Below are 15,474 nucleotides of genomic sequence, written 5' to 3'. Positions count from 1 at the left end.
CCCCGTGATTTCAAACATTTATTTTCCTTTCCCACATACCTATTCACCTTAAACTTTCCTCGTTCAGAACTGTGCCAATAGGGAATGGAAGCCTCATCAAGCGCTCTGCTCCATCGCAGAAGAACACTGCGAAGGACTGTCAATGGTGAGATCAACTGTCAGCCAGAAAACCGAATCTCAGGCTGTTTGAAGTGAGACGAGGAGGGGAAACGGAAAGATGAAACGAAGGCTTGAGCACACCAAAGGCTTCTCAAATTAGAAAATTCTACCCATGGCCACACACCCTACTAAACGACACTGAGCTGTCCCCCACGTTGAAACCCGTCCCTTTCATCTGTGGACACCAACGCAGACGCCATGGGTCTGGGACTTGCCTGTGTGCCTCTCTCCTGCCAACTAAGGTAATGTGATGGGAGGCTGCTCTTCCAGCAAGCCTACTCCAGGGAGGGGAGGAAAACTGAAAGGCTTTAGATAATTGCCACTAAGGCGATAGATAATTTAAAAAAAAAAAACACAAAACTGAATGAAAACAGTCTTGAAATGCAGTCTGAACAATTAAGCAAGTTACCCCAAACACTCTCTGAAGCTAGTCATTGGGGATTTTATTTAATGTGAAGGGGGAAAAAAGACAAGAAAAGAATGAGAGAAAACAAACTCTCAAATGTTTGGGACCAAAGATGCATTCATTTTAAATATTCTGACTTAACTGCCTTTAAAGTTTTGACTGGGTTAACTTTGTAGATTTTTTTAAGCAAAAAATAAATAAATAAATAAATAAATAAATAAATAAATAGGTACAATATAGAAGTATACTTGTTTGTTTATTTATTACTAGGATTGGGGCTGTGGAGGAAGCTCATAGAAGCAGAGCATGCGGGTGCGGGAGCACCAAGAAAAGATGTCTGTACAATGCCAACCTCCTGAGATAACACAGCAGATTGTTCAGAATCTGGCTCCATGCCTCAAGCCCCCATTGCAGAAACCTAGATCCACAGGAGAGCCTCTTGAAGTTGTTAGAGTCTAATAACTTGGCGTGTGATCATCCTTTCCTCTCAATTTTTTCTCTCCCCTTTTCACCAACCTAATCCCTGTTCATCTTTCACGGATAAGGAAATGTGACAAAGTCCTCTGGATGTCTTTTGTCTGCTGTGGACTATATTACCTCCTCCCTCCTCCTTCCTGGCTTACCTCCACCAGCACAAAACTGTCTAGCTACCCATCCATCCCCCTGCCTCCCACATTGGCTTATGGGCTTATGCAGGACTCTGCCCTCATCCTGCATTTCTAGCATCTAACAGTGTCTGGTCCACAAATAAGGATCGATATACATTTGCTGATTAAATGGTTTCCAATCTCCTCATGGCTTCATCTCTAGGATGTGTGAGATTGCAGCCTCTTAGCTACCCTGCTTCTGCCATGGCCTTCTTTGAACTTCAAGACAATATCCTGCTCCTCATTTCCTCCAAAGCTCTGCCTCTTCCAAGCTAGATTTTGCCCTTCTTGCTGAATGCCACTGCCTATGAGACTAAAATAGCAGCATGTTTATTCTCAGGAAATGTTCCTATATTGGCTTCTAACCCAGGATTTCAAGGGTCCTTGGTGACATGGGAAAGTGATTGCAGAATATCACAGCATCATGGGTATCAACATCATGGATATCACAGCATCATGGGTGTCACAGCATCATGGGTATCAGCATCACAGGTATCATAGCATCACAGGTATCTCAGCATCACAGGTACCACACCCATAGAAAAGGAGCCAGTAAGTAGGAACTAGCAGGGGACAGCAGCCATCAGTGATAACACTTTGCAGTCATTTTTAGACATATCACAATGTGGGCACTTTCTTCTCCCTCTGGAAGCCCTAATTCATTCATGGTACTCTGATTCCTGCCATTTCTATAGCAAACAATTATAAGTGGAAATAAGTATATGAATGCCGTGTCATAACAAGCCCAAAGAAGCAGGTTGTCACAAAAATAAATTTTTTCAGTTTATTTGTTTGTTTGATTTTGAGATGGGGTCTCACATAGCCCATGATAGCCTTAAACTTGCTATGTAGCCCAGGAAATCTTGAACTCCTGATCCTTTCTTCTATTCTCACATGCTGTACCGTCAAATACAGCCCAAGAAGATACCTTATCTAACTTCTACTAAATGTAAATTACCACAACTCATTTTTTTCTGACATCTTTGACCATATAAAATATTCCCAGAAAGGTTTAAAAGACTTTTACCTGTGCATACAGTTTTGGTATTGGATGCTCCATTTTAAAAGTTCAACATTTATATGATTAAACTTTGAAAACATTACAAAAACATTTTCACATTATTTAGACTAATTCTCTCACTTAACAATAGAGGAAAATGAAGCATAAATAATGTTATTTGTTAGGCTAGTTTCAATGCATAGAATTCATATTTTCTTCTTTTTATCTTACGTGAACATTTGGTACATTCTTTTTGTAGTAAAAAGTATTTTGTACCTGGGAAGGAAGGGAGAAAAGGTGATAAATTGAAAAAACGAGATTTAAAAAAAAAAAAAAACTATGAAGTTCCCCATAATAAGAATGAAAGCTGGACCAGCCACTCAGCAACTCCGTGCCTCCTGTGGCGCTTTCCACCTCACTGTATTTCCTCCTGACCTCAGACAAGGTCATGGTGAGCCACAATTTCCCCTGCCCACCTACCGTGGAGGAACCTAGAGTTTTACCAAATCAAATTACCAGTCTAGTTAGACATTTATCTGTTAACAACACTCCGAGAAAAATCAAGCGAAATCAGAAAAAGGAATTTACTCTTCATCAAAAAACAAAACATTGTTATAAAGGGAGCAAACATTTCAGAATCTCTTTACAGAGCGCCCCCCGCCCCACGAGCATCAGAGAGTGAAAAGACACTTCAGCAGAAGCCATGTCCAGTCCCTGACGTGAGCACGAAAGCCAGAGACCTGCCTTGTGACATTCACTATTAAACTTCTCCGATGGCTACTGAGCTCCAGCAACATGGTGACTTCACACGGGGCTTTGAGCATGGTAGCACTGCTGGGTACCAAGATGGACACTGACTGGACCACTGGGGTCATGAACACACTCATGACTTCACTGGGAAATTGTCTGGGAACCACAAGCAAGTTTTGCAGCCTCGTGGTACCTTTGTTTTGCTGTTTGTTGTTTGTTGTTGTTGTTGTTGTTGTTGTTTCCACCTAAGGATGCTGACTACTATCCTAGTTAGAGTTTCTATTACTGTGATGAAACACCATGGCTGAAAGCAAGTTGGGGAGGAAAGGGTTTATTTGGCTTACCCTTCTACATCTTAGTCCATCTTCGAAGGAAGTAAAGACAAGAACTCAAGCAGGGCAGGAACCTGGATGCAGAACTGATGCAGAGACCATGGAGGGGTGCTGCTTAAGCCATAGAGAACTACTAAATTTATAGGCCACTGCCATTAAATGCCAAACAATATGGCAAGTGGTTGGTTCTTCTACATCTTGAGGGATCCACAAATATTTCTGAAATTTAAAAAGCCAATTTAAGAGCCAGAAAGATGGCTGAGATGTCCCTTAGATAGGGACACTTGCCACCAATGCTGAAGGCCTGAGTTAGATCCCTGGAAGTTACAGTGTGGAAAGAGAGAGCCACGTCCCACAAGTTGTCTTCTGGCTTCCGCTATATGCCATGGCATACACACACGTACTTTCACACGTGCACTCAGGTGTGCAACACACACACTGTACTACCTAGTTTGAATGTCAGCTTGACAAAAGCTAGAGACATATGACAAGAGGGAACCTCAATTGAGAAAATACCTTCACACAAAAAAGCTGTAAGCAAGCCCCTTAGGACCTTTTCATAATTAGTGATTGATGTCAGAGGGTCAAGCTCCTCGTGGGTAGGGCTACCCCTGGGCTGGTGGTCATGGATTCCATGCAAAAGCAGGATGAGCAAGCTATAAGGAGCAATCCAGTAAGCAGCACTCCTCCATGGCCTCTGCATCAACTCCTGCTTCCAGGTCCCTGTCCTGTTTGAGATCCTGCCTGACTTCCTTCAATGATGGACAGTGCTGTGGGAGTGTAAGCCAAATAAACCCTTTCCTCCCCAAGCTGCTTTCAGTCACGTCATCACAGCAATAGAAGCCTGAGGCACACGTGTATGTACATACACACACACTAAACATATATATATATACATATACATGTATATATGAAGAAATTTTAAACCAAATTTAAATGTCAATTTTCCCATGATTTTGCAACACATAATATACCTACATAATGATGGGGCAGAAGGGTAATGGAAAACAAACATTAAATAAGTGCTTTTCCAGTTTAGTTGAGAACCAAATTCTCCTGAGATCATTTTAAAACTCCTATTCCAAGCACCCGTCCCAGACTTACTGAAGTAAGGAATACAGGGGTAAGGACATTCTTTGAAGGCTGGTGTTTCTTACAAAGAACCCCTGTACAATTTGATAGACAGTTTCCAAGATCATCACTACATCGGGCAGTTCAGTGACCCAGAACCCTAAAGGTTCAGGGATATAAAGAAACCCTGGGTGTCTTCATGAATGATTAAAGTTTCCTTTTAAATAGATCTTTAATGCGACCAATACATTTTTCATACACACCTCTGATCCAAGATGTGAATATGAAAGATGTAAAACTAAATTAGAACATCAGTTCAAGATAATAAATAAATCATTCTTGGGGGAAGTACAACTTCTCACAGTTAATGACATAAAAATGTGAACAGAAAATGAAGTGTGTTCTGAAAGGTGTAGGCTTGCTCATATGTCAGGATCATCCTAAACTGTGTCTGAGCATCGCAATAACAAAGTTAGCAGTGATGTCCTAAATGTTTCCAAGAGCTAGAAGGGAAGGTTTTGACTGTTTCCCTGAGAAGAAATAGTAAATGCCTGAAGCAAAGGGTATTCTAACAGCTGAGCTGTTTACATGAACTCAAAAATAGCATGTTGTTGCCATGCATTTGCACAATTATTATGTGTCAATTAGAAATAAGAAAACTGGAAGTCACATCATATTGTGAATGCTCTTGTCTCATCTATTACTCAGAAGTTTACCCAGAGCCTCTGTCTCTCTGTTGGCATATGGATCAACACACACCATGTAAGCAAAAGTCTCACACTGAGAATGTCTATGTCAAGAAGGAAAACCAAAGAGAGAAAGAAAACAAGATCTCTGTTGTAGACACCTATAAAAAGGTCTAGATATATGGCTACAACCTAGACAAAATGGTCCCACAAAAGGAGTTCTGTGGAAAATTCTGGGATTTGACCTTAGCTCTTAGATTCACCCTTTACTGACAACATGCCCCAGTTGCCAAGTTCTTGGTTGTAAGCAAACAGTAGCCTACAGCCTTGGAAACAGAACACTGTGTGATTATGGTAAGGATCAAGTACAGCCAGAGTCTGAGTAAGTCAAGTTAGTTTAAGTTTAATATGGTTCCAGAATGGGGCTCACCCTGGACAATAAGCACTCTTCCTTCCTAATAGACCAAACAAATTCAGTTCATTGTCTTAGAGCCTTAACGCAGTGTCTATGTGAACACATACATGCTCCTCCCATGAAGGAGTCACAAGAAAGGTGTACTCGTGTTCCTAGTTGTCATTGCTCTAAAGAACTACAAATATTGTTTGTTTTTAAGTAACAAAACAAAGAGGCCTGCTCCCACACCAGAGGAAAAAAATCATAAACTTATTAAAAACCTGTAGAAAGTTTTATACCTTCAAAATACCATTTTAGTGGAAGGCATTGGGGTGGCATCATTTCACATTCTTTGTTGACCTTTAATGATCTGTGGATTGGGGCTGGAGAGATGGCTCAGTGGTTAAGAGCACTGGCTGCCCTCCCAGAGGGCATGGGTTTGATTCCCAGCACCCACGTGATGGCTCACAACCACCTGGAACTCTAGCTCCAGAGAATCTGATGCCCTCTCCTGTCCTCCTTGGGTAGCAGCACATATGGGGTGTGCATACATACATTCAAGCAAAACAGTCGTACATAAAATAAAAAATAAACAAATTCTTTAAAATAATAACTCCCTCAACAATCCTTGTATTGTCTACTTCTGTCTCCAAAGGCAACACATGGCATCTATTGACTTTGTTCAACTTACTAGCAATGTGAGCATTTGTATTTCTTATAATTCATCCTTTCTCAAATGTCCCTATCCCTGTAAGACCTAAAAAGTAAAGAGAAATAAATACTTATTATGGACCACAGTATGGACCACAGTATGGTAGACAAAGATGTTTCACTTCATTGAAATGGATTTTTACAACAACCTCTTCCCTGTAGGATGGACTTATAACCCAAGTCCAACTCCAAGCCATGTTCCTGCTCTCCTGGCCTGGATCCTCCTGCCTGGGGTAGAGAAGGTAACAGCAACCAATCACCCCTATGCTATTCTGTGTGTTTCATTAAACTGCTTGGCTCCATTAATGAATCTTATATTATTTACTATAATTTAATAGCCATCTTCCTTAGAGATAGGCTCCCCCAACATTCTCTTGAGAAACAAAGAATTACAGGATTTTAACCCAAAGAAAGAGTAATATAAGAGTTCTATTTTCACACATACACAAAAGTCACCTTATCGATCACCCAGGAATGTCTAGCTCAACACTCCTGCTGATTAACACAGACCAAATACAGAGTGACAGCAGGCACAGATCCCAGCAGACAACTCAAGTATTCAGTGAAATGAATAAGCATCCAACTCATTGCCTTATTAATATATAATACTGGTTAGCTGAAGTTTTCATAAACAAGCAAAGTAATTGGTACCTTCAATTTAATACACCTAAAAATAAGCTTATGGGCCATATCTCCTCCCTTTAAAGTGTATTCCTCTTTTAAATGGCCCCATTAGAATTGACAATAGCAACATTTTCCCAGTATCCAAGGTTGTTCATAACCTAATCATCTCTGACCTTCCACACACCTCTTCATCCCACATTTGCTCAGTTTTCAAGTGATTTATAATTCAGACTTTACTCCTTCCTGCTGGTCCCTCTCTGTCCTGAAGGGTATTTCACTGACCAGAAGAGCATCCTCCTCAGCCTTTTTACAGATGCAGAAATACTCTGAGGATATCTGCAGCCCCCACGTTGGTACCTTTTTGGCTCACTGTGGAAAAACACTGAATCCCAAAGAGATTGATTTCACAACTCTCAGTACACAATGTTTTCATGATTAAACTACCCATAATCCAATACTCTACAATCTGACTGCATCTATCTCCAGCCCCAATCTTCTCTCTCTTTGCTCCTTGCCATTCATGATCAGATCCAGCAGCTGTTTAGTTTCCAGCTTTGTGCCTTTGCTGGGATCTCATCATCTGCTGGGTCTTTCCTCTCTGCTTTTCTCATGTGACAACCCTGCACATCCTTTAAAGCTGAGTCCTTTGAAATGCTTCCCCACAAGGACTCCTCGACCTGAAGCTGGGAAAATTAGCTTCCTCCTTTGGTGAGAAAACACTCTCCATGCACCTTTTTTGCAAATTAATATATTCTATTCCAGGTGTTATGGGTCTCTTACACTTCCCACCGACTTTAAGCACTGAGTGGCCACATCTTGGCATCTCTCACCAGCATCTGGACTCCTTGCGTATACTGTGAGTTCAAAGAACTTTCTGTTAGATCTGCATTGCACGGTAAAAGCCACTGAGGGCACAGACACGCTCAGCTACATTGCTTTAGCAATCTAGGGATCGACCCAAAACTAAATGATATGAGATGTTTCAAGTGCCCCATATCAAGTTTGGGAAAACTTTACTTCCTTGAACTTCAGAATTAAACAATGAGAAGACAATCCTCCTTTATCCACAAGGCACTTTAGGCAGATAGCACCTATCTCACACCGTCAGTCAGCCCTCCCAGAGAACAGATACACAGAGGCGCATGCCCAGTCGTTCCTTGGGCGTCTTACTTTGCAGTAGACAATCATGTTGGGAGAACTCTCTTCTGGATCAGCGATCCCCACTGCTCTCTGGTCCCCGGATCCCTGAGCCATCCTGAGTGTCTTCTCTCACACTGCAAAAATAAGTGAGTATACCGTTAAGTCAAGAATGAACTGGGTTTTTGTTTGTTTTTAAAGAAAGTATTGAAAGGCAAATAATTGTCTTTTTGCCAGATACACTGGACAGTCTCTAACCTCACAGTAAAAGGTCCTTTCCAGAGTTGCCTACTCTAAGAGAAGACATATACCAATCTTAATCTCTTGGCAAGAGATGAAGTCAATCATTTTGATGTCGATTTTGCCTTAACAAAGATCACTTTCTGGTTAATTCCTACATAGTAAAATATGGATATTTCATTACAGAAATGCAAATAAAGATCCCAAAACGTTACTTTAGAGCCATGCCAATTATAGTAGTAAATAAAAACTATAAATTCAATAGCAAGTGTTAGCCAGGTGTCGGTGGTGCACACCTTTAATCCTAGCACTCAGAAGGCAGAAGTAGGCATTTCCCTGAGTTTGAGGCCAGCCTGATCTACAGAATGAGTTTCAGGACAGCCAAGGCTACACAGAGAAACCCTGTCTCAAAAAGAACAAACAAATAAATGAAAGAAAAAAAAAGCAAAACAACCACAAAAAGAAAGCGTTGACAATGCAATGGGTAAACAAGCCCCCTCTAGACGGCTGGTAGGATGGTCAAACAATACAGCCACAGCAGAAACAGTTTAGTGATCCACAAAGGTTAAATGCAGAATTAGCATTTAACTAATGTGACCTAGCAATTCCACCTCTACGTATGCATCCCAAGACTGCAAACAAATGCTCAAATACTAGTGCTAAAATATTCATAGCAGTCTTGGTGACAGCAACCAACATGTAGAAACAACCCAGATGTCCACCAATGCATGAATGAACTATTCCCCACCCATAAAAAGGAATGGAGTTCTGATAAATGCTACAATGCGGATGAACCATAAAAAGAACTCTGCTATATGAAAGCAGCTGGTCAGGGGGAAAAACATGTATTTTCATGACTCCATTTATCTAAAGTATCCAGAATAAGTAAATTTACGAAGACAGAAAACACTGGCGGCTGCTAGCATTAGGGGGAAACGGGAATGGTATGGCCATTTTGCAGACATGGGGTCTCCTCTGAGGATGATGAAAACATTTTGAAGCTAGAGGAAGATGAAGGTTGTAGATTACTATGAATGACTAAATGCTACTGAATTCCACATTGGAAGATGAGTAATTTTATGTTATATGAATTTCACCTGAATTAAGGAAATGGGAATGTGTTTAATTCAACCTTTTTGAAAGCCTGTTAAAAACATGCATATAAGACTTAGGAGTAATGAGATGAGCTCAGTTCTTGATGTGAGGTTGCACTTGCTGTGGGAGCCTGAGCACGCAGCTAACTTACTGGGTTCCCTTCTGAGAACCACAGGACCTTTCTCCACATCCCACCCACACTGGAGGGTGAATCCCACCGAGCTCTCACAGGTGAGTCGGAATGGGAGAATACAGTGCAAAGCCAGAGAAGTCCTTTCTAAATGTTATCACTAATCTAAGAGCCAGCCAGAGCTATCTGCACAAATTTCATGGGCTTTTCATCAAAGAAACTTGGATAAATACCATACTTAAAAGGCCATTCGGTTCAAGAGAAAAACTCGGGAAAGATCCTATCATAAACTGCATTGGTACCAAAGGTCATTCTATAAAAACAAATTAGGGTGGGAGAGGGGAAGAGACAGGAATCAGTAATTTATGCTAAGAATGTTATTGCCCAAAATACCCAGTGTGGAGTGGAGGCTTACTCTACATTGTTTGACTTAGAATGTGCTTTCAAGCCAGACTGCATGAAGGATTGAGAGGCTCGCCCTCTTCCATCAGTCTTGGTTGTGGTGGAATGGCTATAAATAGCGTGCTACAGGGGAAACCCAGGTTTTTATTCTAATCAGTGACTTTTAAAGTGAAAACAGTGCTTCGTTTTGGAACACCTACTTGCTTGCCTGCTCCTCTGCCTTAATATAGAATATGACAGGGCATGAGAGACAGAACCCGGGACCACCTGTGCATCCTCATTGATCCACAGACTGGAGCCCTGTAGGGTTTGCGTTGCTTTCTTTTAAAACAAACACTTTCACTTCCACCTAGAAAGCGGTGTCAGAAAAATAGGAAAGTTGGTAATGACCTAGAAACTCACTTGCAGTCTTGTGTCTTTGTCCAGCCCCTCCCCCGATGCCACCCCAGAAATGTCTCTGTGAGCTCTGATGTTCCCGGAGCTGGAAACCGTTAAGTAAAGGCCAATTAGAGGGTAAAATTTAGTGAGTCTAGTACTCACGAGAAAAGCTTCTATTTTGGGTTGCTCTGTCAACTAGTTTTGAAACCCAGACAAGATGTCTGATTTGTCTAGGTCTGGAATGAATCAATTCTGAAGGAGTAATATAGCTACCTGCTAGTTCATATGTCAACAAAGTCAGAGAGCTGTGCGGGCAAAGACTTTATCAATGGACTCACTGAGGACAATGCTGTGGGAACTGGGGAACTAGACCTTCATTCATCACAATATGCTTACAATGTTTCTTTTCAGTGAAGACAATGGAAATGAAATGAATGGGAACGTCAGTCAGTCGGGTGTCTGTGAGAGTTTGTGTGTACATGAGTGCACATGTGTGTGGGCACACACACAGATCAGAGGACAACCTGGTATGTCACTCACTTTTTTTCTGAGATGGGGTCTTCTTCAAGACTGGCCTGGAACTCACCAAGTAGGCAAGGCTGCCTGACCAGCAAGCCCCAAAGATCCCCCTGTCTCTGCCTGCCCAGCACTGGAATCACACCCATGTTACTATGCCCAGCTCTTCTTACATGGATTCTAGAGGGTGAAAATCAGGTCCTAAAACATTTTTTTTCAACCCAGCCACTCTCTCATTCCATGAGATGTTTTAAATTTCATAGAAAAAAAATAGAATTTTCTTCATCCCATGTGCATATGTGTGTATATGAGAAACTCACAGCAAAAAAAAAAAAATGCAGAGACTTTTATTATGATATTTAAAGAATGGAAACATTTTCTGAAAACATGCCATTTCCACAGGAAGCAAGCATCCCAGTAATACTTTCCCATTGTACCTCACAGTGAACAAGAGAACAATAACAATGTGCCAGACGATGCAATCCACAGTCTCCACAAAGAGACATACAAGCCAGTCTCTGCCATCACCCTGAACACAGGCTCCCACACTTACCAGCTGTGTGACCCAGGGCAAGGTACTTCCCCTCTCTGTGTCCGGGTTTCTTCTTCCATCACAAACCACCGTGCGCATAGCATAGTGAGCCTTCTGAACTGAAAGCCTGGATCCCCCAGGCTTGGCAACTAATGAACCACATCAGGCCATCTACTCCAGACCTCAGGGGTGAAAACCAGCATCCTTATAATTCCTTCCCATTGTGATAGAGAACCGCAGAACTTACAATCTCTTAACTGTCCTTCAAAGACTTTTCCAGAATGTTCCATATTGGTTATCATCAGTACTTGTAAGAGAACCCATTTTTTTCTCCATTTCATGACAGTGCTGGGCAGAGCATTCTCTAACTCATCAGACACAGACACAGACACAGACACACACACACACACACACACACACACACACACACACACACACACCCTCGTGCATGCACGCACACACAGCTGAGCTAAGCGGGAAGGCAAAAGGACTTGGAAAGAGAGGAGGTTTGGAGGTTAGCCTGGAGTGCCGACACAGCACTGGCCTCGCTGAGCTTTGGGCTTTGGCATTTGAACATTACTCCAGATACTCAGATCTTTACTAGGAAGAGGGAATGCACTGCACAGGGCTGCTTCTGAAGAGGAACAGGGAGAAGCCATGTAAGTGACCTGGTACAGATGGCTGTACAAACTGCTGTGGACTGGGGAAACGCTCAACTGATAAATTACTTGCTTTGCAAGCAGGAGGGCCTGCGTTTAAAACCCACAGCCCTTGTGAAACAGCCAAGCGTGGTGACCTATGCCTGTAATCCTAGTGCTGGCAAGGTAGTCACATTTATATCCCTGGGGCTGACTGGTGTGGGAGAGCCTGTCTCAAAAAGCCAAGGTGGGCAGTGCCCAAGAATGGACACCTGACATTGTCCTCTGGCCTCAACATGCATGTACACACATGTGTACCCACACATACATGGAGAGAGAGAGAGAGAGAGAGAGAGAGAGAGAGAGAGAGAGAGAGAGAATTGTCATGTTCGAAGCCAGGGTTTATCCAAGTAAAATCCCCAGGTCTCCTATATCAGGATGGAGAAAAACCCTACCACACCAGCTCCCCAGCCTTCCGAGCGCATCCAGAACCAACTTCAGGAAAATAACCACTTCCTTAGTCATGAGACAATGTCCCACAAAGCCTTGAGCATCAGGCCTGCCACTCTTGGTACCCAACCCCAAACCCCCAACTCAGGCAAGTGTCAGCTAGAAAGGAAATCAAATCCTGGCTGTGAACATGGCTGAGTATTCATGCCATTGAACAAAAGCCCCGGTTGACATTCCTTCTCCGCCATGTTACATCAACGGATTGTTTGCCTCCACCCCCTAAAACCAATGGCTTTTTTAAAAAAATGATCAATGCCAAGCACCTCTAGGGGGAAGAAATGACAAGCTGTGTATTAGCTCCATAGTACAAGTTTGTTTACACAGCTCTAATGTGACTGAGTGGGCAGGAACCTCAGGGGAAAAGGCTGAAGAACAACAGCGCTAAGAACAAACAACTCTCGCTGTCACCACGGTCTGCCGACCTGGCATTTCTTATACACTCATGGCTCATAGGCCCAATGATGGAGCAGCTCTCCATTTGGAGGAGGACTGCACCCAAAATCTTAAAGCAGGGAGATGGCGCTCAACTCCTGAAGGCCGATATTGGGAACTAGCCAGGCATCTGGTGTTTTGCTGGGATATAATTTTCTGGTCATTCTAAAACTTCAGTTGGAATATGGTAATTCCCAAAAGTAGGCCTGGGGACCTGGACCATACTAGCTGCCTCAGAAAAGCCCAGCAGAGAATCAAAGCCAGTGATTCTCAACTTGTGGGTCACAACCCCTCTGGGATCGATGACCCTTTCACAGGGGTCACCTAAGACCATTGGAAAACAAAGATTTATACATTATGATTCATAATAGTAGCAAGATTACAGTTAATGAAGCAGCAATGAAAATAATTTTATGGCTGGGGGGTCACTACAACATGAAGAACTGTACTAAAGGGTCACAGCATTAGGAAGGTAGAGAACCACTAATCTAAACACATTCTTGGTTCCCATGCCCTAGAAATTCTGATCCAGTGGCTGGGGGCAATCTCTGGAGACTTCTCTCAGTGCCCCAAGGGAGATTTGGACTCATAGCCAGGTTTGGAAAGCACTGACCTAGATCACACTCACCTGCTCCCTCACCTCATCCCAGGTCAGCCAGATGAGGCTCTTTTATATGTCCCTGTATTGAGGCAGAAACTGATCCCTGTCACAATGTCCCTCAGGCTTGTCTGCCCATTGGGATCCCATTGGCAGCTCAGCAAGCCTCTGAAATAAGCAAACAGCATCATTCTTACTTTGTGGATGAGTAAGTAGAGGCTTGAGAACATAACATAGGGAACTTGCCCAAAGTAACCAGGGACTAAAAATCCCAACCCAGGACTGAATCCAGCATCTAGTGTCTTTCCAACATAGCTTTCTTGGTCTCCAGTAAAATGACCTACAAAGAATGCATAGTCCACAAGCTGGTGAACATAGTTTTATGTTTACCATGGTGATGATGATGATGATGATGATGATGATGATGATTTTGATCTTGATGATGGTGGTGGTGGTGGTGATGATGATGATTTTGATTTTGATGATGATGGTGGTGGTGGTGATGATGATGATGATGATGATAGTTTACTCAACTAATCCATGTTCCTTTCATTCAACATCTGAGTTAATCTGAGAAACTGACATCTCTATCACCAGTCCCACCTTAAGACATACAAATGAAGCCAATCTTCTCTGAGTTGCACAGATGCCCAACAGTCTCAACAAATGAGTCTACCAGAGCAGCTAGAAAGGTGATTTGGTCTTTGCTTTTTCATTTGCTATGACAAACAAAGCTCTTAACAACTAAACAAGGGTAAAGAAGTGGAAGTTCACCACTGAGCAGGACCCTTGCACTCAGTTCTTATAAATGTTGCCCGAAGCCAGGCTTCCAGGCCTCTTACCACAGTTTCCCACCCCATACCTGCCATGTCCACAGGTTCTTCCCCTTCAAACCTCTCCTTATGAGTAGGATGGTGAGAGGGCCCTAATGTCCTTCCTCTTCTTCCCTAGCTTTGACTTCTGTGACCTTGATGGAACTGTGCCTTTGATGGGGACATCCTCTCCCCACAGCCCTGGGATCTTCAGTCCATGCATCTCAAACCCAGGGAGTAAGGGAGGCATTCCTTTGGCTGCCTCAAATGATTCCCTGCCTTCTTGTAACCCTGTGACGTTCTGCTGGGTCATCCCCAGCCCCACTCCTGTCTCCCTTCCTTCCTCCTACTTGAGGACCCCGGCTTCCTGTTGTCAGAAAGTTTCTTCTCCAGCCACCACTTATTCAGTCTCTGTAACTTTGACATCAGAATCAAAGACCTAGTGGGAAAGTTTGTTTCCCCGATGACTTTATTTCCTCATCTAAAACCACCTCCTGTTCAGCTACCATCTTGGGTCATATGTTGAACCTTGTCATTACCCAGGGTGATCCCACCTCAGATCCCAACACAAACATCCCCCACTCTCCCATCGTTGTCTCTCTCCAACTCACGTAACATCTTACCATCTAAAGCTATTCTATCTTCACCTGGACTTTTTTCTCCCAGGGGCCACGTTGCTGAAATTCTTCCCTTGCAAATACCCTTCATCCCCTTCATTACAACTCGTCCTCCATTAGGGGCCCGGCAAAGCTCCACTTGCTGATAAACTCAACCATGCAGAGACTGTTAGTTCCCATCAGAGCAAAGGCAGGCTTCAGGGTGGAGAAGTCCCACAACCAGCCTGGCCAGCTGCATTTAAGATTCAAACCACACACTTCAGCACCTGCCCACTCACCCTGACCTGGCTTCTGTCAGGTTTGGTTTTACCCTGTCCTGCTGGCTCTCTCATGTGCTTCTCAGCCAGCTAAACACATCATCTCAGCTGATGGCTCACTCCACCACCCATGAAGGTAACAGAAGTCAGCAGAGGGCAAATCTCTGTCTTCAGACACCCTCACCTGGGCCGCCAGGTTCTCCATCTTCCCCTGTGTTACAGAGGGCTGTGTTGCTGCATTTACCAAGGGGAAAGTCTTAAGCACATTTATGGCATTCCCTCAAGCATCCTACCACACCACACCACACCACCAACAGTGCTGGGGTATAAACGGAACTTACAGCTAAAAGGCCTCCAAGACCAGATCCTCTAGACAGAGACCTTGAGAAGCCCAAAGTAA

General features: G+C 43.1%; 1 protein-coding gene across 6 annotated transcripts in view; it reads right to left on the bottom strand.

Annotated features, from left to right (window-relative positions):
* Rgs6 (regulator of G protein signaling 6) overlaps positions 1-15,474 on the bottom strand; it is a 536,490-nt gene that overhangs the window by 499,194 nt on the left and 21,822 nt on the right. For all 6 annotated transcript variants that reach the window (XM_028877275.2, XM_028877256.2, XM_028877299.2 and 3 more), the window contains exon 2: positions 7,951-8,054. In XM_028877275.2, coding sequence (XP_028733108.1) covers positions 7,951-8,034 — 84 coding nt within the window. In that variant the 5' untranslated portion in view covers positions 8,035-8,054. The remainder of the gene's footprint in view (positions 1-7,950; positions 8,055-15,474) is intronic.

This window comes from Peromyscus leucopus, chromosome 14 (genome assembly GCF_004664715.2).
Source record: "Peromyscus leucopus breed LL Stock chromosome 14, UCI_PerLeu_2.1, whole genome shotgun sequence".
Taxonomy (NCBI): Eukaryota; Metazoa; Chordata; class Mammalia; order Rodentia; family Cricetidae; genus Peromyscus; species Peromyscus leucopus.
This window is presented reverse-complemented; position numbering and strand designations above follow the sequence as displayed.